A 21,084-nucleotide genomic window follows, 5' to 3' on the forward strand; every position below is an offset into this window, starting at 1 on the left:
AGCTGGCAAAAAGATAAATGTTGCTAAATTTCAAAAAGTAGAATTCCTTTTTTTTGTGATTCAGTTACATATATACACATATATTATTTTTGAAATTATTTTCCCTTATAGGTTATTACAAGATACTGACTATAGTTCCCTGTGCTATACAGTAGCCTTTGCTGCTTGTTGCATATCTATTTTTTTAGATGAGAAAAACAGCATCCTATTGATACTAAGTCAAACAAGTGGAATCAAAATATCTTAAATTTTTTAGTTAGGCAAAAATTTACAAATTTTCTAAAATATTATGTTATACATATTATGTATATAAAGGTATAAAAGAACTTTTCTACTATGCTTGATAAAGGCTTGAGAAAGAATATATAAAAAAAAAGGAGAGATGAAGAAATTGGAAAATAAACTAAATGAAATGGGAGTACTGAATATGAAATAGAAAAAGTGAAACAAACTAGATAAAAGTAAAAGTTCCTCATATAGTCCAGTTGTTTTTAAACGTGGCTGCTCATTAGAAACATATCTGGAACTCTGGTGAAAAAAAAGCAATACCTGGACATTTGTATTTTTCAAAAAATTCCAAGATAATTCTGGTATGCGTATGAATTTTAAAAAGTATTCCAGGATTTTCTATTAAATGGTAGTTTTGGTGATATAGAATTCTATTATTTTTCTGTTGACCAATCATGATACAATGGTATTATGAGTAATCACAGTAGTGAAAGATGTTTATCAATTTTCATAATCAATAGCCAGACAAAAAGTAAAAGGCAATTACAATTGCAAGCCATAATGGCAACGCGATTAACCTAACAATGTAAAATAATTACATACAATTTGGGGGGTAAAGCAGAGTGATGTGGTAAGTGAAAATACATACATTCACCTGTTTTCATCTGCTCAGCCTGTCTATATCTTTTGATTAGGGCATTTAATCCATTTACACTTAAGGTAATTATCCATATATATGATCCTATTACCATTTTCTTAATTGTTTTGGGTTTATTTTCTCTTGTTTCCTGCCTAGAGAAGGTCCTTTAGCATTTGTTGTAAAGCTGGTTTGGTGGTGCTAAATTCTCTTAACTTTTGCTTGTCCGGAAAGCTTTTGATTTCTCCATCAAACCTGAAGGAGATTCTTGCTTCATAAAGTATTCTTGGTTTAGGTTCTTCCCTTTCATCACTTTTAATATATCATGCCATTCTCTTGCTTGTAGAGTTTCTGTTGAGAAATCAGCTTATAGCCTGATGGGAGTTCCCTTCCTTTTCCCTTGTTGCTTTTATTTTTCAGGACTTCCCTGGTGGCTCAGATGTGAAGAATCCGCCTGCAATGTGGGAGACTAGGGCTCGATCCCTGGGTTGGGAAGATCCCCTGGAGGAGGGCATGGCAACCCACTCCAGTATTCTTGCCTGGAGAATCCCCTTGGTCAGAGGAGCCTCACGGGCTACAGTCCTTGGGGTAGCAAAGAGTTGGACATGACTGAGCGACTAAGCACAGCTCTGTCTTTAATTTTTGTTAGTTTGATTATTATGTGTCTCAGTGTGTTCCGTCTTGGGTTTATCCTGCCTCAGACTGTCTGTGCTTCCTGGACTTGGTTGACTATTTCCTTTCCCATGTTAGGGAAGTTTTCAGCTATTATCTCTTCAAATATTTTCTCAGGTCCTTTCTCTCTTCTTCTGGGACCCCTACAATGCAAATGTTAGTGTGTTTATTGTTGTCCCAGAGGTCTCTTTGGCTGTCTTCATTTCTCTTCATTATTTTTTATATATTCTGTTCTGTAGCAGTGATTTTCACCATTCTGTCCCCCAGGTCATTTATCTGTTCTTGAAAGTGAAAGTTAAATCACCCAGTCGTGTTCAACTCTTTGCACACAGTCCATGGAATTCTCCAGGCTAGAATACTGGAGTGGGGAGCCTTTCCCTTCTCTAGGGGATCTTCCCAACCCAGGGATCAAACCCAGGTCTCCTGCATTGCAGGCAGATTCTTTACCAGCTGAGCCACAAGGGAAGGCCAAGAATACTGGAGTGGGTAGCCTGTCCCTTCTCCAGCAGATCTTCCCGACACAGGAATTGAACTGAGATCTCCTGCATTGAAGGTGGATTCCTTACCAACTGAGCTGTCAGGGAAGCCCTATCCATTCTTCTGTCCCAGTTATTCTGCTATGGATTCCTTCTAGTGTATTATTTATCTCTGTTTGTTTGTTCTTTAGTTCTTCTGAGTCTTTGGTAAACATTTCTTGCATCTTCTCAATCTTTGCCTCCATTCTTTTTCTGAGATCTTGAATGATCTTTCCTATCATTTTTCTGAATTCTTTTTCTGGAAGGTTGCCTATCTTTACTTCATCTAGTTGTTTTTCTGGGGTTTTATCTTGTCCCCTCATTTGGGACATAACTTTCTGCTATTTCATGGTGGTTAAGTTTCTGTAATGTGGTTTTTCTTTTAGTCGCTGTGGGACTGTGGTTCTTTTTGCTTCTGTCTGCCTTCTGATGGAGGAGGCTAAGAGGCTTGTGTAAGCTTCCTGAGGGGAGGGATTGATGGTGGGAGAAACTGGGTTTTGCTTTGGTGAGCAGGGCCTTGCTCAGTAAAGCTTTAACCCTTTAAACCACCAGGGAATCTGCTGGTGGGTGGGATTATGCTCCCTCCCTAGTATTTTTTTGGCCTAAGGCGACCCAACCCTCTAGGTCTATGGTTGGGTGCTGGCGACCTCCAAGAGGGTATACCCCAAGGAGGACCTTCCCAGGCTGGTTGCCCCCATCCCTGTGGTGAGCCCCTCCTGACCCACACCTCCTCCACACGAGACTCTCCAACACTAGCTCCTTTCCTCTGAGTCTTAGTATGAGGAAAATTTTGTTTGTGCCCTCCAAGACTGGAGTCTCTTGTTTCCTCCAGTCTTGTGGAAGTCTTGTAATCCAATCCTGCTGGCCTTCAAGGTCAGATTCCCTGGGGAATCTGGGAATCGGCAGTCCCTTTGTTGGATCCCCAGGCTGGGAAGCCTGACAGGGGGTTCACAGCAGTGGGAGAACTTTGGTGTTATTGTTCTCCAGTTTGTGAGTCATCCACCCAGAGGGTATGAGATTTGATTTCATCATGATTGTGCCCCTCCTACCATCTCTTTGTGGCTTCTTATCTTTCAATGTGAGATATCTTTTTTGGTAGGCTCCAGTGTCCTGTTGATAGTTACTCAACAGCTGGTTGTGCCCTCACAAGAGGAGATGAGCACACGTCCTTCTACTCTGCCATCTTGAACCAGAAATATTTGCGTTTTTGTTCATATGCTAAATTTTGTTTCTTAACAACATTTTATAATAAATAATTCACTTTTTAATAGTTTCAAAAATAACAAAGACTAATATAACTTCTAGTAAGACTACTGAATGCAGTAGCTTTTTGTGTGTGTGTGTATGTGTTTTTTGTTTTTGGCCACATGGCATGGCTTATGGGATCTCAGTTCCCCAACCAGGGATCGAATCTGGGCCTTCGGCATTAAGAGTGCAGAATCCTAACCACTGGATCACCAGGGAATTCCCATATGTTTGCTTTAACCTTATAATATATTTCATTAGAGATGTATGGTCAAAATACTGTGTTTTAAAATTACTGGAGGGACTTCCCTGGTGGTGCTTCCAGCACAGGGGGTGTGGGTTGTGACCCCTGGTGAGGGAGCTAAGATCCCTCCTGCCTCACAGCCAAAAAAACCAAAATATAAAACAGAGGCAATATTGTTACAAATTCAATAAAGACTTAAAAAATGATCCACATTAAAAAAATCTTAAAAAAATAAGTAAAATTACTTGAAATCATTCTTTGTATGGTTGGGTACCAACTTGACATACAGAGGATTTTTTAGGACACATTTTTCAGAGCAGTTTTAGGTGTAAACAGTAGTACTAAGAGGAAGTAACAGAGATTTCCTGTATACCCCCTGCTCTCAGCACACACAGAGCCTCCGCCGTTATTGACATCCACCAGCCAGAGTGGTTTGTTTATTATGATAGATGAACTTACATTGACACATCATAATCACACAAAGTTCATACTTTACATTAAGGTTCACCCTTGGTGGGACATTCTATAGGTTTGGACAAATGTATAATAACACACCTTCACTGTTATAGAGTATCATACAGTGTATTTTCACTGCCCTAAAAATCCTCTGTGCTCCACTTAGTCTTCCTTCTCCCTGCCCCAATCCCTGGCAACCACTGGTCTTTTCACTATTCGCTAGTTTTTCCTTTTCCATGATGATTCCATCTCTTTAGATTGCCTTCTTTCACTTAATAATATGCATTTAAGTTTCCTCCATGTCTTTTTATGACTCTGTGGCTCATTGCTTTTTAGTGCTGAAAAATATTGCATTATCTGGATGTACCACAGTTTATCCATTTAATAGTTACAGCATCTTGGCTGTTTGTTTACAAATTTTGGCAATTATGAATAAAGCTGCTATAAATGTCCATGTGTGGACTTTAACTTTTAAATTCCTTTGAAGTGTATATAAAGGAGCATGATTGCTGGATCATATGGTAAGAGTATGTTCAGTTTTGGAAGAAACTGCAGAACTGTCTCCCAAAGTGACTTACCATTTTACATTACTACTAGCAGTGAATGAGAGTTCCTGCTATTCCATGTCCTTGTCAGCATTTGGATTAGTAATTAATGAAAGTCGCTCAGTTGTGTCTGACTCTTTGCAACCCCATGGACAGTAGCCTGCTAGGCTTCTCTGTCTGTGGAATTCTCCGCATTTGGTGTTGTCAGCAATTTGGATTTTGGTCATTCTAATAGGTGTGTAGCGAATCTCACTGTTGCACTAATTTCCATTTCCCTGATAACATATGATGTAGAGCTTATAAGACATATGCTTGTTTGCCATTTGTATATCATCTTTCATAAGGGATCTATCAAGGTCTTTGGCCCATTTTTTAATTGTCTTGTTTGTCTTCTTGTTGAGTTTTAAGAGTTCTTTGTATATTTTGGATAACAGTCTTTTATCAGATGTGTCTTTTTGCAGATATAGTCTTAGTCTATGAGTGGTCTTATTCTCTTGACATTGTCTTTCACAGAGCAGATTTTGAAACTTTAATGAAGTCCAGTGTAGCTGTTATTTCTTTCATAAATTGTGCCTTTGGTGTTGTATCTAAAATGTAATTGCCAAACCCAGTGTCATCTAGGTTTTCTCTTATGCTATCTTCTAAGGGTTTTATATCAGTTTGTTTTAAATTTTTAAATTGTTTTTAATTTAGTTTTTAAACTTGTAAAATTACACAGTTCCAAAGTTAAAACTATAAAACAAGGTATGTACATATGTTTGTATTGTCCCTGCTCCATTTTTTACACAAAATATAACATACCATAAACACTTTCCACATTGCCTTTTTCTTTTAAAAGTATCCTGGAGATCAGTTCATAGATGTATATAAGGAGATGCTTCTTATTCCTTTTTGCACCTGCAAAATACTCAGTATATTTTATGGAGGCATCATGGTTTATATAGCCAGTTCTCTGTTAATCAGTTCAGTTCATACACTCAGTCGTGTCCAACTCTTTGCGACCCTATGGACTGCAGCACGCCAGGCTTCCCTGTCCATTACCAACTCCTGGAGCTTATTCACATTCATGTCTATTGAGTTGGTGATGCTATCCAACCATCTCATTCTCTGTAATCCCCTTTTTCTCCTGCCTTAGTCTTTCCCAGCATCAGGGTCTTTTCCAGTGAGTCAGTTCTTTGCATCAGGTGGCCGAAGTATTGGAGTTTCAGCTTCAACATCAGTCGTTCCAATGAACACTCAGGACTGATCTCCTTTAGGATGGACTGGTTGGATCTCCTTGCAAGTCCAAGGAACTCGCAAGAGACTTCTCTAACACCACAGTTCAAAAGCATCAATTCTTCGGCACTCAGCTTCGGCACTAGTCCAACTCTCACATCCATATATGACTGCTGGAAAAACCGTAGCCTTGACTAGAGAGACCCTTGTTGGCAAAGTAATGTCTCTGCTTTTTAATATGCTGTCTAGGTTGATCATAACTTTCCTTCTTCCAAGGAGTAAGCGTCTTTTAATTTCATGGCTGCAGTCGCCATCTGCAGTGATTTTGGAGCCCCCAAAAATAAAGTCAGCCACTGTTTCCCCATATATTTGTCATGTGCTTATGGGACTGGATGCCATGATCTTAGTTTTCTGAATGTTGAGCTTTAAGCCAACTTTTTCACTCTCCTCTTTCACTTTCATCAAGAGGCTTTTTAGTTCTTCTTCACTTTCTGCCATAAGGGTGGTGTCATCTGCATATCTGAGGTTATTGATATTTCTCCCGGCAATCTTGATTCCAGCTTGTGCTTCATCTAGTCTGGCATTTTATATGATGTACTCTGAATGTAAGTTAAATAAGCACGGTGACAATATACAGCCTTGGCATACTCCTTTTCCTATTTGGAACCAGTCCGTTGTTCCATGTCCAGTTCCAACTTTTGCTTCCTGACCTGCATACAGATTTCTCAAGAGGCAGGACAGGTGGTCTGGTATTCCTATCTCTTTCAGAATTTTCCACAGTTTATTGTGATCCACACAGTGAAAGACTTTGGCATAGTCAATAAAGCAGAAGTAGATGTTTTTCTGGAACTCTCTTGCTTTTTCCATGATCCAGCGGATGTTGGCGATTTGATCTCTGGTTCCTCTGCCTTTTCTAAAACCAGCTTGAACATCTGGAAGTTCACGGTTCACATATTGCTGAAGCCTAGCTTGAAGAATTTTGAGCATTACTTTACTAGCGTGTGAGATGAGTGCAATTGTGCGGTAGTTTGAGCATTCTTTGGCATTGCCTTTCTTTGGGATTCAAAAGAAAAGTGGCCTTTTCCTGTCCTGTGGCCTCTACTGAGTTTTCCAAATTTTCTGGCATATTGAGTGCAGCACTTTCACAGCATCACCTTTTAGGATTTGAAATAGCTCAGCTGGAATTCCATCACCTCCACTAGCTTTGTTCGTAGTGATGCTTCCTAAGGCTCCCTTGACTTCACATTCCAGGATGTCTGGCTCTAGGTGAGTGATCACACCATCATGATTATCTGGGTCATGAAGATCTTTTTTATACAGTTCTTCTGTGTATTCTTGACACCTCTTCTTAATATCTTCTGCTTCTGTTAGGTCCATACCATTTCTGTTCTTTATTGAGCCCATCTTTGCATGAAATGTTCCCTTGGTATCTCTAATTATCTTGAAGAGATCTCCAGTCTTTCCCATTCTATTGTTTTCCTCTATTTCTTTGCACTGATCACTGAGGAAGGCTTATTTATCTCTCCTTGCTATTCTTTGGAACTCTGCATTCAAATGGATATATCTTTCCTTTTCTCCTTTGCTTTTTGCTTCTCTTCTTTTCACAGCTATTTGAAAGGCCTCCTCAGACAGCCATTTTGCTTTTTTGCATTTCTTTTTTGGGGGATTGTCTTGATCCCTGTCTCCTGTACAACGTCATGAACCTCCATCCATAGTTCATCAGGCACTCTGTCTATCAGATATAGTCCCTTAAATCTATTTCTCACTTCCACTGTATAATTGTGAGGGATTTGATTTAAATCATACCTGAATGGTCTAATGGTTTTCTCTGCTTTCTTCAATTTAAATCTGAATTTGGCAATAAGGAGTTCATGATCTGAGCCACAGTCATCTCCCAGTCTTGTTTTTGCTGACTGTATAGAGCTTCTCCATCTTTGGCTGCAAAGAATATAATCAGTCTGATTTCGGTGTTGGCCATCTGGTGATGTCCATGTGTAGAGTCTTCTCTTGTGTTGTTGGAAGAGGGTGTTTGCGTTCTCTTGGCAAAACTCTATTAGTCTTTGGCCTGCTTCATTCTGTACTCCAAGGCCAAATTTGCCTGTTAACTCCTGGTATTTCTTGACTTCCTACTTTTGCATTCCAGTCCCCTATAATGAAAAAGACATCTTTTTTGTGTGTTAGTTCTAAAAGGTCTTGTAGGTCTTCGTAGAACCATTTAACTTCAGCTTCTTCAGTGTTCCTGGTTGGGGCATAGACTTGGATTACCGTGATATTGAATGGTTTGCCTGGGAAACGAACAGAGATCATTCTTTTGTTTTTGAGATTGCATCCAGGTACTGCATTTCGAACTCTTTTGTTGACTATGATGGCTGTTCCATTTCTTCTAAGGGATTCTTGCCCACAGTAGTAGATATAATGGTCATCTGAGTTAAATTCACCCATTCTAGTCCATTTTAGTTCACTGATTCCTAAAATGTTGACGTTCACTCTTGCCATCTCCTGTTTGACCACTTCCAATTTGCCTTGATTCAGGGACCTAACATTCCAGGTTCCTATGCAATATTGCTCTTTACAGCATCAGACCTTGCTTCTATCAGCAGTCACATCCACAGCTGGGTGTTGTTTTTGCTTTGGCTCCGTCTCTTCATTCTTTCTGGAGTTATTTCTCCACTGATCTCCAGTAGCATATTGGGCACCTATCGACCTTGGGAGTTCATCTTTCAGTGTTCTATCTTTTTGCCTTTTCATACTGTTCTTAGCCTTAGGCAACCTTAAATGTACTTTCTGTATTTATTCTGATCATTTTGTACAGATGGAATAGTACATTTTGTGATCATTTGAGATTGGTGTCTTTCTCTTAGCATAATGTTTTCAAGGTTCAGCTATGTTGTAGCAAATATCAGTACTTTATTCCTTTTATGGCTGAACAACATTCTATTGTATGGATATACCACATTTTACTTACCCATTCATCTGTTGATAGACATTTGGTTTGTTTCCACTGTTTTTGCTAGCATATTTTGGAATATACTCCTGGGAGAGGGACTGCTAGATCAAAGGGAAAATGCATGTATAATTTTTATAGACATTGCTGAATTTCCCTTTGTAAGGATTTTACAGTTTTGTGTTACCACCAGCAATGTTTTGAGTTCTTGTTTTCTGGAAACCTTTGTTGTTAGTGTTCAGTCATTCAGTTGTGTCCGACTCTTTGTGACCCCATGGACTGCAGCACGCCAGGATTCCCTGTCCTTCACTATCTCCTGGAGTTTGCTCAAACTCATGTCATGAGTTGGTGATGCCATCCAACCATCTCATCCTCTGTCGTCCCCTTCTCTTCCTGTCCTCAATCTTTCCCAGCATCAGGGTCTTTTCTAAACAGTCGGCTCTTCCCATCAGGTGGCCAGAGTATTGGAGCTTCAGCTTCAGCATCAGTCCCTCCAGTGAATATTCAGGATTAATTTCCTTTAGGATTGACTTTTTGATCTCCTTGCAGTCCAAGGGACTCTCAAGAGTCTTCTACAACACCACAGTTGGAAAGCACCAGTTCTTTGGCGCTCAGCTTTCTTTATGGTCCAACTCTTATATCTGTACATGACTACTGGAAAAACCATAGCTTTGACTAAACAGACCTTTGTTTGCAAAGTGATGTCTCTGCTTTTTAATACTCTGTCTAGGTTTGTCATAGTTTTTTTTCCCAAGGAGCAAGTGTCTTTTAATTTCATGGTCGTACCTACTGTCCGCAGTGATTTTGGAGTCCAAGAAAATAAAGTCTCTCACTGTTTCCATTTTCTCCCCATCTCTTTGCCTTGAAGTGATGAAACCAGATGCCATGATCTTAGTTTTTTGAATGTTGACTTTGAGGCCAGCTTTTTCACTATCTTCTTTCACCTTCATCAGGAGGCTCTTTAGTTCCTCTTTGCTTTCTGCCATAAGGGTGGTGTCATCTGCATATCTGAGGTTATTGATATTTCTCCCAGCAATTTTGATTCCAGCTTGTGCTTCATCTAGTCTGGCATTTTACATGATGTACTCTGCATATAAGTTAAATAAGCAGGGTGACAATATATAGGCTTGAGGTACTCCTTTCCCAATTTTGAACAAGTCTATGTTGTTCTATGTTTGGTTCTAACTGTTGCTTCTTGACCTGCATACAGGTTTCTCAGGAGGCAGGTAAGGTGGTCTGGTATTCCCATCTCTCTAAGAATTTTCCAGTTTGTTGTGATCCACACAGTCAAAGGCTTTAGTATAGTAAATAAAGCAGAAGTAGGTGTTTTTCTGGAACTCTCTTGAAAGGTCCAGGAACCTTGCCAATGGACAGTATTGTCAAACTTTAGGATTTTTGCCTAATCTGAAGATGACACATGGTACTTCTGTGTCGGTTTTTGGTCAAGTGTATTGAGGTACATGGACAGGGAAGCCTGGCGTGCTGTAGACCAAGAGTTGGACATGACTGAGCGACTGAACTGAACTGATTGAGGTACATAAATCATAAATGTGTAGCTTAGTGATTCTTTACAGTTAACACATAAGAAATAGACCACTTCCAGAATCCCAAAAGCCTCCTGTGCCCTTCCTAGTCATACCCCCCTCAAGGATAAGTTTATCCTCAGTTTTAATACCATACATTAGTTTCCCTATTTTAAAATTTATATAAATGTAATCATATAATGCATGTGTATCTATATACTTTTGTACATATGTACATGTGTATCTACATACTTTTAGCTCAGCATGATGTTTTTGAAAGTCATCCATGCGGTTCCATGTAGTTATTGTTCATTCATCCTCATTACTATATGATATTCCATTACATGCCACAGTTATCTATTCTATTGGAAATGGACATTTGGTTTGTTTCTACTTTCTGGCTATTTAGCATACTGTTGCTACATGGGACTGTCCTTTGTCATGAGTGGTGGTTAATACATGACTTTATGCATTTGTCAAAACCTTGTATGTGTATCCTGCAAAGAATTATCTTTTCTATATGTAAGTTGAAAATTTAATTTTTAACTAAAGAAAAAAATAGTAATGCTGTCAACATTCTTATACATGCCTCTTGGTAAACATATGTACACATTTCTGATTGGTCTGTATCTACAGTAGAGTTGCAGGGTCATAGGCTGTGAATATGTTCTGCTTTAGTTCATACTGCTGAACAGTTTTCCAAAGAACTTATACCAATTTTGCCCCAGCAGTATATAAGCGTTCCATTTGTTAGCGCTTAGTATTGTCTCTCTTTTTATTTGAACCACCTAATAATTGTGTCACATTATGATTTTAGTTTACACTTATTGATGAGTTATTAGACTTTCAAATTTCTTCTTTCATAAAACATTGATGTTTCCTCCCATTTATTTTGGGGGTTATTTGTGTTTTTCTCTTTAACTTGTAGAAGTTCTTTTTATAGTCTGGAAACAAGTCCTTGGTTACATACATGTATTACACATATCTTCTCCTACTGTGTGGGTTTGCTAAGACTCCTAATGTTATTTTTTTATTGATCAGACATTATTAATTCTAATGTGGTCCTGTATATCTTTATTTCCTTTTATGGTTAGTGCTTTTTGTGTTTTATGAAAGGAATCTTTTCCTATCTCAAGGCATGAAGATATTTTCCTATGTTTTCTTCTAGCTTTATTGTTTGACCTTTCACATTTAGATCTACAATCAATCTTGAAACTGGTTTTTTGTTTGTTTGATGCAAGATGAAGGTCAACATTATTTTTTCTCTTTATGGGTAGCCTCAAATTGACCATGCACCATTATTAAATTTTCCCTACTTCACTGTCATTTTTGTCCTGAATCAAATGACTCTCAGTACAGTTCTGATATATGAGTGAGGTGGAACATCTTTTTATGATTAGCATCTATTTGCATTTATTTTTCTGTGAACTGTCCCTACTTTGTCACATTTTTATTGGGCTTTTGGTCTTTTTCTTTTCAGTTTTGTGAAACTCTTTATACATTAGAGATATTAGCCCTTTGTGATATAAATTGTAGAGATGTGTGTGTGTATATGTGTGTGTATTCAGTTTATAATTCCCAGACCTTTTTATCTGTTAAAATGAGAACTGTGTCACCTGCATGTCAAGAATGTCTGTGTTTTCCATGTCTAGAAGGACTTTAAGGATGGCCTTCTTTTCTCTACCTGCGGTTTTGGCCTCTCTGTGACGTACAGCTGTGCTCTCTGGGGTGGATTTGACAGGCAGAGGTGGGTCTGTTCTCGACTCGATTCCACAGGGTTAAACCTCATGCTCACCTGGCTGTACTTCTTTCCTCTTTCACCACTTTCACAGAGCATGTTCTGTCTTTGAAGACGTTATTGAAACCGACTATTTCCTTTCTGTAGTGATAATATCTCTCCTCATAGACAACAGTCTGTGGACTTGGAAAATATTTTTTTCAACTTATTCTTTCTAACCAGAAGGAGATTGTTTCCAGGTCAACTCTTTCTTTTTTTTTTTTTTTTCAGGTCAACTCTTTCTTTTATTCCATTCTTAAAAAAGAAAAATCTCATCAGAAAGAGTACTGCATCATCATAAAAATTTTAGAAATTTAAAAAATATAAAGCTGAAGTGGGAGGTGAGAACTTTAAATAAAGCATCTACAGTTCTAGCATCTAAAGACAGGCATTATTAAAAGTCTTAAGTCTTCCATTATAAAGAGTATGTATAGGGAATTCCCTGGTGGTCCAGTGGTTAGGACTCAGCATTTTAACTGCCTGGGCCTGGGTTCAGACCCCTTGTTAGGAAACTAGGATCCTGCAAGTTATGGCACAACCAAAAAAGAAAAGAGAGTATGCTAATGCCCGAATCTCACATGATGCTGAATATTGGTCTGCCTCGTTTGTCGTAGTGAGTATGGCTTTGCTGAGAAGGTGGTGGAGGGGATGTTCATCATCGTCAACTCCATCACCATCAAGATTCACTCCAAGGCCTTCCACGCTTCTTTTGAATTGTGGCAGCTCCAGGGCTACAGTGTCAACCCCAACTGGCAGCAGAGTGACCTGCGCCTCACCCGCATCACTGACCCACACCGAGGAGAGGTAGTCCTGCCATTGCTGGGGGGAGAATGGGAGGGTTCAGAGGAGTCATTCTTGTTTAAAAAGTGTATTTATTTTAATTGGGGAATAATTGTTTTACAATATTGTGTTGGTTTCTGCCATACATCAACATGAATCAGCCATAGGTATACACATGTCCCCTCCTTTTACCTCCCTCCCACCTTCCACTCCATCCCGCCCTTCTAGGTGGTCACAGTTTGAGCTCCCTGTGTCATATAGCAAATTCCCAATGACTATATTCCTGTCTTGGGTCAAAGGCTTCCCCATTCTTGGGAACCCGAGAATCCCTTCTGTCTAGTGTTCCTTTTCCTCAGTTAAGAATTTGTGACCCACTGCCTTCTGTGAGTAGGATCCCAGCTAAGAATGGTGGAGGTCTCTGCCTTGCCAGTCTTTTCCCCTTGGACTTGCTGCCTCTTGATTAATTTCATCCACAATATTAAGGGATTTTACTTTTTTTCCTTCTAGGTTTTAACATTTAAGGAAATAACCTGGCAAACACTTCGAATCGAGGCAGATGCTACAGACAATGGTGATCAGGACCCAGTCACCACTCCATTGAGGCTTATTACCAACCAAGGCAGGATCCAGATAGCCCTCAAGAGAAGAGTGAGTGTGTTCTCTGTCCTCACGAAACGTCCATCTTTTGTTCTCTCAGACAGCGCTGGAGTTTGTATTTTCTCCTTTTTGTGTGTTATTGGCCCCTGAAATGACATTTGAAAGGGGAGGATCTGCAGTTCAGTGTTGCACTGAATCTACTATTGAGGGAACATGTCTACCTCCATTGTTTTAATTTTGGAAATAACAATTTTACTTGTATATGGGGACATAGGCAGTTGATTATTGCTGCTTTTTGTTAATCACAGAAAACTTTTGTAGTTTGGTAAGAAATTGACTCTCCAAAGTACTTGATATTTTCCTTTCTTGTGTTGAGGATTGAAAAGCCATCTCTGACATTGGTTGGGCAGTAGTCACTTTGAGGAGTTGGGATGGCACCAGATGTGGAAGCTTCTGTTCTCTGTGACCCCTCCAGACCAAAGATTGCAATGTGATAGCTTCCAAGCTGATGTTCCTGTTGGATGACCTGCTCTGGGTGCTAACGGACTCGCAGCTCAAGGCTATGATGAAATATGCAGAGTCGCTGAGTGAGGCCATGGAGAAGGCCGCCCAGCAGAGAAAGAGCCTGGCCCCTGAACCTGTACAGGTTAGAGGTGAAACAGAGACCCTCTGTGGCGGTGGGGAGATGGCAAGCCAGACCTAATTCACGCCAGCATAGGTGGAGCCTAGATTTTGTCCGCTTATTTGGGGGAATGTGTCATTCACTTCTGTATGTGCGTGGGCTCTGCCTGTGCCTTTATCCCGTTTTCTATTCATCTGGTGCCTCTAGTGTGTTAGGTGTACAGTGCTGGTCACTGGACAGCCTCTTGTTCCTCACCCTGGAACTCTTGCTGTCTTAAAATACAGACCATAAACAAGTTATTACAATGTGGTGTGATAAGCGCTGTAATATAGGTGAACACTGTGCCGCCAGAGCGCAGGAGAGGGATCCTGGGCTGAAAGAGGGCGCTTAAGGGAGACTTCCCGGAAGACGTGTGTTAGCCTCAGTCAGATACGTTCTGGGTGGGAGGGAAGCGTAGAAGGCAGTTCAGATGTCAAAACAGGACTCTGACAGTTACTAGATTAATTATAATTTGGCTTCTTTGGATTCTTTGGGTTGTTTAGATGGGACAGACCTATGTGAGCTACCAGGCATACCGTTATGAGGGGCGTCACTGTACCTTAGGAAAGACTTAATGGGCTAGAAGTAAAAAGATGTATGTTTATTTATATGAATGTAATACCACATATAATTGTTATCATTATCACATAGAAAAGCAAATGAAGTTCCACCATATAAAGAAAAAAGTGTAAAATTCTTCAAGGCTATAAAAATGAAATCTTAGGAGATATTACTATTCAGTGTATAATAAAGTATGCATGATTAAAAAGAGTGATTATTGAGAGGGAAGGGACATCTTATCAAATTGTGGTTTTCTTCAGGCCGAACTAAAGCTTTAAGAAAGCCAGCGAGGAAGCTGTCCGGGTCTGGAGTTCTTTTTTTTTTTTCTTTTCTTTTTTTTTCCGGGTCTGGACTTTTTGTTTTTCTCTGTCACACATAGATCACCCCACCTGCTCCCAGCGCGCAGCAGTCCTGGGCCCAGGCGTTTGGTAGCAGCCAGGGCAGCAGCAGTAGCAGCAGCAGCCGCCTCAGCCAGTACTTTGAGAAATTTGATGTGAAAGAGTCCTCCTACCATCTGCTCATCTCACGCCTGGACCTGCACGTTTGTGATGATAGCCAGTCCCGAGAGCCAGGTACCCCATGAGGCCTGAGCCTGGGTGGGTGGTCCATCACTGCCTGCAGCTCTGGGCGATGCAAGGCTCTTTTCAAGATCTGTTGGGGTACTTTGTTGGCTTTGCATATCACAGTCTTCCTTGGGTCTCAGCATTCCTGGGGCAGCTTTCTGTTACTGCTAGTCAGCCTTTAGGGTTCAACAGAACCACCTGTGAGACAGTAAAATACAGGGGCTGGGCTTCTTCCCAGACCTCACTAAATTGTAATCCTCAGGGATAGAGCCCAAGCAGTGTATACTTTTTTTTTCCTCCCTAGTGGGCATTGCTGAGCACTATTATAAGCTTTCCAGAGGGTAAATTCAACTATAAGAAACCTCAGAATTTTCAGATCTTTGAGTCAATTTATATATAAATGTGTTCTTCCCAAGCAGAGAGGTTACAGTGTGTTCTTGTCATACTTTTTCATTCATTAGCGCAATTGTTATTAAATACACATACACATTTATTCAGAATGAAAAAGTAATTGGCTCATTTCTTTCCTTTATAAGTCTTAGGGAAATCACTTCACCTCTCTGAGTTTCTTCATCTGTGAACTTGAATTAAACCATTTCTTACTCACAGGTTGTTATCAGGCTCAAATGAGTTAATATACTGCACTTGGAGGACCTTAATAATAGGCCAGTGTTTGGATTATTATTTCTCTGCTGCTGGTTCCTTCAGTTCTCTTTGCTCCCCCTAGGCTCCCCTTTGCTGCCAGCTCTGGGTTTAGATGCCATCGTGTGGTAGCTTGTTCTGTTGCTGCCTTTTCGTCTCTGGAGGTTGTGTTTGCCTCTTAATGAGACTGAGACTCATCTTCCCCGGGGGAACGAGCTACCTTTTATTCCTGGGTCACCAGGCTCTACTGCCTCTGACTCTGCTCTGCCTTGGTGTTGAAGGGACTTAGCCTCCCTCCACTCCCAAGATGAGAGAGCTGGAAGGCGCGGTGACAGGGTAAAGGTGGCTTCTGCCACTCACTGGTTTGCTACCCACTCATTTTGAAAGTTCTTTGCTAAAACAATTATTATTTTGTTCGGTTATTTCTTCCAAGTGTTACTATGAAGACTTTGGAGTTTTGTTTTGTTGATTCCTTTCAGAAATATTCATTAAAAATACATTGTGGAAAAAAAAAATACATTGTGGAGAGTTTCATCCTCTTGCTAGATGAGGGTGTAGAGCCGTCTTCTTCATGTAGCAGGGTTCTATAATCCACACTAAGATGTGAATGGCTAGCTCTCCCTGAAGCCCCCATTTATTTATGAAGCTGGATTAATCTATTCGGTGGATTTTAGGGACATTTTTGATGAGACAGAGGGAAAACACCCAGCCAACCGTACCCAGATGTGGCATATGACTGTGTGAAAGGCCAAGGGACACAAGGAGTTCTTGTGACTTTGATTCTTCCCCTTAGATTTGGGAAGAAAGAAGGAAGAACTCCGTGTTATAGGAAGGTCTCTAAGATTGTCTGGAGTGGAGTTGTCCTGGTCAATATGGCAGCCACTAGCCACTAATGGGCACTTGAAATATGGGCTGATCCAAATTGAGTGAAGCTTTGTTTCGTTTTGCCATGCCATACAGCATGTGGCATCTTAGTTCTCCAACCAGCGATCAAACCCATGCCCCCTGCATTGGAAACGTGGAGTCTTAACCACTGGACCACCAGGGAAGTCCTGCTGATCCAGATCCCACAAGTGTAACATACACATGGGATTTCGAAGATATAATACAAAAAATAGATGCAGAATACCTGGATAATTATTTTCATATTGATTGCATGTTAAATAATAATCTTTGGAGTGTATTGGTTTAAAGTGTAATAATAAAATTAATTTTACTTTTCGAAAGAAAACCTTTTTTAATATAGCTACTAGAAAATTTTAAATTATTTATGTGGCTTATGTTACATTTCTATTGGATAGCATTGCTCTAGAACTCTCTGTCCAATATGGTAGCAAATAGAGAGAGACATGTGGCTATTTAAATTAAAATAAAAATTAAATAAAGTTAAAAATTCAGTTCCTCATTTGCTCCAGTCACATTACAAGTAATCTATGGGCCCTAGAAGATGTCCGTCGTCACAGAAAGTTCTTTTGGACAGGGCTGCTCTAGGGACTCCTTGAAGGCTTTATCTATCGGCTTTTTCTTTAAGGACACTATAGCCTGAATGTTGGGGCCTCTGACTGACCCACTTATCTATCCCTTGGTGTTGGAGGTGATGTTGTTGGAAACTTTGTAGGTCATTGAGGACAGGGTGGTTTGGGGTGGGGCAGCACTGTCTCTTAACATCAAACTGGAGCAGCTCACCCTTCAGGCTTCCGGGAGGAGGTGAGTGGTTGATGGGGAAAAGAGTGTCATCTGCCTCTTTAATTATTTCCCTCAGGTTAAGGGCTGTGAGCCGAAGCTTGCTTTCTCTCTCTTCAGGGTAGGCTATCCTCTTCCCACCATCTCACTGGAGAATTTTAGTCATTTATATACATTATTTACCATTTATTTGTCACATATGATTATGTGTTTATAATTATATATGTTGATAGTTGGTAATTATATTTGATCTAGATTTTTTTATTCTGGATCGTATTTTAATATGTTCAGTCTGCATAGTCGATTGTTCTTTTAGTTCCAAATAAATCCCATGGGAGCATGGCTGTGAAACACTCTCCCTCCAGTAGCCTAGGTCATGCATTTCAACTGGGATGCTATCACCGTCAGTAGATAAAAATTCACTTTTTTCTTTTAAACAGATATATATTTATTGATGGGCTTCCCCAGTGGCTCAGTGGTAAAAAATCTGCCTGCACTGCAGGAGATGCAGGAGACACACGTTTGATCCCTCGGTGGAAGATACTTTGGAGAAGGAAATGGCAACTCACTGCAGTATTCTTGCTGGGAACATTCAATGGACAGAAGAGCCTTCAGTGCAATAGTCCATAGGGTTGCAAAGAGTCAAAAATGACTGAGCATGCACGCAATATTTATGGATATATAATTCACATACTATATCATTCACCCATTTAGAATATACAACTCAGTGTTTTAAAGTGCAGTCATAGGGTTATGTGATCATCACTGCAATCTAATTTGAGAACATTTTTGTCATCCCTAAAAAAAACTCTGTACCCACTAGCTGCCAGTCCCCATTTTGCAGCTCTGAACAGCCACTGAGCTTTCTGTCTTGATGTGTGCCTGTTCTGGACATTGAAAATTGGTGAGGAGTAGAGATGAAAAAAAATCTTAGCTATAACAGTGCTTAACTCGATTTCACAAAATTTTATTCCTTAGTATTTAATTTCTCTTATTGAGTTTGCTTGGGTATCATATGAGCAATGTTGATATTGAGTTCATGGAAGATCAGGGCTATAAACTATGGCAAATAGATGGCTGTGATTAGAGGACTTTGAGTCTTCAAAATCCTTGATCTCAAAGTCAGATGGTGAGAGGTGGCTTGTACATACTTCTTGGGTACCAATGGCTGCCTCATCAATGTTGATTATATTTAATCCTTGGGGTATTTGGCCATGCCATGTGGTGTGCAAGATCTTAGTTCCCTGACCAGGAATTGAACATGTGCCCCCTGCAATGGAAGTGCAGAGTCTTAACCATTGGACTGCAAGGGAATTCCCGTTAATGCTTAGTACTTTTGTGAACTTTGAGAATTAAATACAAATAGTTTATATTTTATTATTTAATTCCACAAATTGTTCAACAAGTCAGTAATTTAATTGTGTTGAAAAAATGACACCATCTGAATGAATATCTAACATCTAGTTAAGCAAAGAGTCGGACACAACTTAATGACTCAAACAACAACAAACTTAAGCTAAAAGTTATTTTCTCATATTAAGTGAAAGTTAAAGGTTAATGAAAAATAATTTTAAGAAATTAATTTAAAATTTTTGTTTATTTCAAACATAATTTTGAATAACTAAAAATTTGATTATATCACTTATGTATTTATATAAATTGCTAAAATGCATACATGATTCTATACATTATAATTTATATAAGAAATAAATTACATTAAAAGTTACTCAGTAAATATAAAATTAATTTCAATATTTTAGCTTTAAATCTTTAATTTAACTTAAAAATTTTATTTATTTATTTGTCCACATGGCATGCAGGATCTTCCCCAACCAGGGACTGAGCCCATGCCCCCTGCATTGGTAGTGTGGAGTCTTAACCACTGGACGACCAGGGAAGTCCCAAATCTTTTAATTTAACTTCTAACTTAAAAAAATTGTTCAGTCTTTCTTAACCTTGCATTAAATAAAAGGAGTAAGCTTTAGTACATATGATAGACAGTATATCTGTGGTATTAAATTTCATGGAGACGGGGCAGTTAGGAAAAAACATCTAAACAGGCTCCTAAGAGGTACTAATGATGACAAAAAGGTTGAGCAGCAGTAACATTAGTGTAGGTTTACCTCTTGGTAGGATGGTGAATAGTCCAGAGCTTGGGGTGGTGGTGCCTAGACTGGATTGAAATGACTCCCTGATGGTAGGTACACCAGCTGACAGTTAGAAGGTCCCACGGTATTTTCCTTTACCTGGAAATAGGGTAGAAAGGATAGGATGGAAGTGCAGAACAGAACAAGTGTCCTTCATCACACATATGGAGAAGAAATAGTCCCTGTTCTTACAGTGCTTAGAGTCCAGTTGGAGAGATAAGATAGAAACATGGAAAGTTCATTCATTTAGTCAGAATTGAATTCAAGATAAACAATAGAATATTTGACTTATTGCAGACAAACTTTGATTTGTGTACACTCTTCTGTGTGTTTATAATGTCCTTGTTAGTGCGGTGTTTTTGTGTTCCATCATTCTTTGTTTGTGCAGTGTGTGATGACTGTCTGATATTACAGTTTTAGCTAAGATATGAAAGGAAATAATATTGGTCCCTGTTTGTTGGAGAGTCTGGCTTATGCCTGTCCAGGTGTTGTGTTGAGAGGCGGCAGTACCAGGATCGCCGGGTTTGGGGGAACCAGTCTGTCAACGCTGTCAGGTGGGCCTGTGGGAGACCTAAGATTGGGATTCTGGAATCCTGAGTTTTGTTGCTTCTTTTGTCTCTCTGGATATCTGGCAGCCATTTACAGAGATAATGGAATATGCTTTTCTAAAAAAAACAAACACAAACTTATAGAGTATATCCTTTGCAGTTCAAAAGAGAATAGCCTCAGCCTCGCAAGTCAGCTGCCATCAGAGCCTTTGGCTGTACTTACGAATCAGCCAGGCCTGGGAGCCGACCCTCAGGAGGACTTTTCAGTGCTTCAGGTGGTGTTTAGGCCTCTTTGTTTCTTATGCTTCTTTTCACCGTTATTTGTCTTTGTAGGTGTCTCTGCAAACAGACTCACCGGTGGTGCAATGCAGCTAACCTTTCGCAAGATGGCATTTGACTATTACCCCTTCCACTGGGCAGGTAGGAGAATGCTGAATGCGTGCAGTTTTAGTGTGGCTGAGGTGTTGAAGACTGATGCCTGAGTTCACCCCTGATTGTCCAGCAGAAGGTTGCCTAGGATTGCAGCACAGGCTCAGAGAGGTGTTGGCTATAGTCTTTTTTCAAGAGGACATCTCTGGAAACTTGCAGGGTCTTCTGTTGATGACTGTTTATCATTGATGAGAAGTAGGAGGGGAGGCAGTGCCTGAGATGTGGCATTTGACTCTGTGCTCTGCCCCTTACTTCCACTAACTTTAGAGCCTCTCCAGTGGTCCATGGGCAAAGAGTAGCAGTCAGCAGCTGGCCTTTAGGGAGCCTTAGGAAAAATCACATACTGAGTCCAGAAGAGCTTGAGTGCTCTCACTAGATAATTTTTTCTTATCTTAGAGAATTTTGGATTGGTGGTGAGGGATCAGATTCTGAACTATGGAAAGCTATACCAATAGAAAAGAAAAACTAAAAC

General features: G+C 39.8%; 1 protein-coding gene and 1 non-coding gene across 4 annotated transcripts in view; one reads left to right on the forward strand and one right to left on the reverse strand.

Moving 5' to 3' along the window:
* UHRF1BP1 (UHRF1 binding protein 1) overlaps positions 1 to 21,084 on the forward strand; it is a 73,575-nt gene that overhangs the window by 27,354 nt on the left and 25,137 nt on the right. For 2 of the 3 annotated variants that reach the window (XM_043449826.1, XM_043449827.1), the window contains exons 5-9: positions 12,616 to 12,805; positions 13,289 to 13,429; positions 13,854 to 14,024; positions 14,980 to 15,172; positions 20,517 to 20,603. In XM_043449826.1, coding sequence (XP_043305761.1) covers positions 12,616 to 12,805; positions 13,289 to 13,429; positions 13,854 to 14,024; positions 14,980 to 15,172; positions 20,517 to 20,603 — 782 coding nt within the window. The remainder of the gene's footprint in view (positions 1 to 12,615; positions 12,806 to 13,288; positions 13,430 to 13,853; positions 14,025 to 14,979; positions 15,173 to 20,516; positions 20,604 to 21,084) is intronic. The other variant, XM_043449828.1, reaches the window with a different exon arrangement.
* TRNAK-CUU lies at positions 3,444 to 3,516 on the reverse strand. Its single transcript has one exon. It is a non-coding gene; the product is annotated as a tRNA-Lys (tRNA).

Source organism: Cervus canadensis, chromosome 28, assembly GCF_019320065.1.
Source record: "Cervus canadensis isolate Bull #8, Minnesota chromosome 28, ASM1932006v1, whole genome shotgun sequence".
Classification (NCBI taxonomy): domain Eukaryota; kingdom Metazoa; phylum Chordata; class Mammalia; order Artiodactyla; family Cervidae; genus Cervus; species Cervus canadensis.